General features: G+C 46.8%; 1 protein-coding gene across 1 annotated transcript in view; it reads right to left on the reverse strand.

Annotated features, from left to right (window-relative positions):
* The window catches only part of ADAMTS18 (ADAM metallopeptidase with thrombospondin type 1 motif 18), a gene marked incomplete at its 5' end in the record, with an annotated part of 66,481 nt that extends 65,171 nt beyond the window's left edge, over positions 1–1,310 (reverse strand). Inside the window, one exon of the mRNA XM_026036554.1 lies at positions 1,290–1,310. Within this exon, the coding sequence (XP_025892339.1) occupies positions 1,290–1,310 (21 nt within the window). The remainder of the gene's footprint in view (positions 1–1,289) is intronic.
* Positions 1,311–2,056: the final 746 nt, after the last annotated feature.

Genomic DNA, 2,056 nt, shown 5'->3' on the forward strand with positions numbered 1-2,056 from the left:
CCACCGAGCGGCCGCGACCCCCCGGCGGGAGGGACTCTCACGAACCAGAGCGGTGCAGAACGCCCCTGCTGCTCTGGGTGCGTGTCCCTCAGCACCCAGCTGTGTGCAGGGCACGCATCCCTGTGCCATCTCACTCCCCCTCTCCCCGTTCCCAAGTCACACCATGAGAACGCAGGGTCACAGGGTGGGGCTCAGGCCCTCGTTGCCCCACACCAGGTGGGGGCACCAGGGAACTGCCACCCACCTTGGCCGCAGGACCTGGCACTATGAGGCTGGTGCAGTGGGCTGCACTGACCGATGAGAGATGTTCCCCTTTCTAAAGCATTTCCTATCTATAAACATTAACTGACTTCCCAGGTGTGGAATTTCTCCTTCACCTCTCCTTCTCAGTAGTTTTGTGTTATCACCTTGCTAAATATATTATGATAAAGTTTCAAGATCTTTCGGTCATAGTGCATCTGTCACCTCCTACTGAGCACATTCAAAAGAAGTTGCTGGCTACAAGTTTGCTGGGGCCCCAGCGGAGCAAAACACATAAAACATGCTCTGCATCGGAGACAACAGGAGAAAAATATCCAACAATAGGGCTGTAATTTTACTATCAGCCTTCAACACCCTGAGCAAATAGCCCTAACTACTTTCAGTAGACTACCTGACTGCAAAATCTGACATTTTATCTGCTGTGAGGGAAGTAAATACTGCTTTCTAGCCATTACAAGAATTGATTAAAAGCAAACAACGTTCATCATAAACCTAGCATCACTGAGGGGAGTTTTGCTGTTGATTTCTGCAGAGCTGAAATTTCACCCTGGGGATTTGTATTTTCTGAGTGTGATCAAAGCAGAAGAAAAAAAAGGTGATCCTGCTTTGCGTGACTACAGATGACACACGTCCAAATTTGAGTTGGCATCAGGCCGGGGTCCCCAACCTTTCTAGGCCTGTAGGCAGCAACATCGATCAGTTGACGTGCCCAGACAACATCATACTTCGCTCCCTGAGTCAATCAAGATCACAGCAGTGATGGTCATAAACATCAGAGAGTCCTGCAGGCAGCTCATTACCATCTGCAAACATAGTTACCATACAAAGGCTGCAGAAATAAAGCTCCACGCTAAGTCACGCAGTAAACAAGGCTCCCTTGGGCCTTCATTCCCCTGCCTGCTCCACATTCTCTGTTCCTTCCCCTCACAGACCTAGCACGCGGTCCATCAGCGAGAACCCCTGTGCACTGTCCCTGGGCTCTCCTGCAGTCACCCAGAGCTATTGGTTTGGAGGCTGCTAACACTTACAGGATCAGTTTTGTTCTGCTTTCAGTAGATCATTTTCTTCCATTTTTCTTCCCTTGTGTGTATCCGTTGCTGTATTTGCCTTCTACAGACAGGACAACCTCTGATACAAATGGATACAAGAAACCCAAAGGCAGAGAGATGCAGAGGGAAGCTAGCGTTTCTCCTGTATTTAATAGGACGGGTTGGGTTTTTGCTGCTTTACACCAGTGGGGAGTTAACATTTGATTTCCATCATCATATGGCAGTGGCATCACCTGAGATCCATCAGGGCTTCTCCTCCCCCTGCTCCGGGCTGATTGCTCCTGGCTGTGCAGTTGCTAAGCATATTGCCTTGTGCAAAAGTGCAGGGTGCTCTTCAGTGCCCACCTGCTAGTTTAGCACAGAAAATTGATTAATTTTAGTACTTATTTTTTTCTAATATTGCCTCATTCTTTCCTCAAGGATTTCTGCAGACATTTTTCCCAAGAACCAAGCTATGATGCTGCAGCCACGCACCAGAATTCACACTGTTGGTAATACGGCTGACAGGCATGCAGAAGAAATATGCCCTGAATAAAAATGCTATCATGTTTGTTTTGGCTGCTTTGTCAGAGCAAATTATTTATCATGAAGAGACATTTGTGACCACTGAGGAGAGAGGAGTGAGTGATCACAGAAGTCTGTTGTCTGACAGTTATCATCTTTCAATCTAGATTATTTTTCCAAATACATTTGATTTAGTAAATAATCTGAATAATGTAATCTATACTATATTTATATGACTTGTG

This window comes from Nothoprocta perdicaria, unplaced genomic scaffold (genome assembly GCF_003342845.1).
Source record: "Nothoprocta perdicaria isolate Ctin4 unplaced genomic scaffold, notPer1 scaffold_18, whole genome shotgun sequence".
NCBI classification, from domain to species: domain Eukaryota; kingdom Metazoa; phylum Chordata; class Aves; order Tinamiformes; family Tinamidae; genus Nothoprocta; species Nothoprocta perdicaria.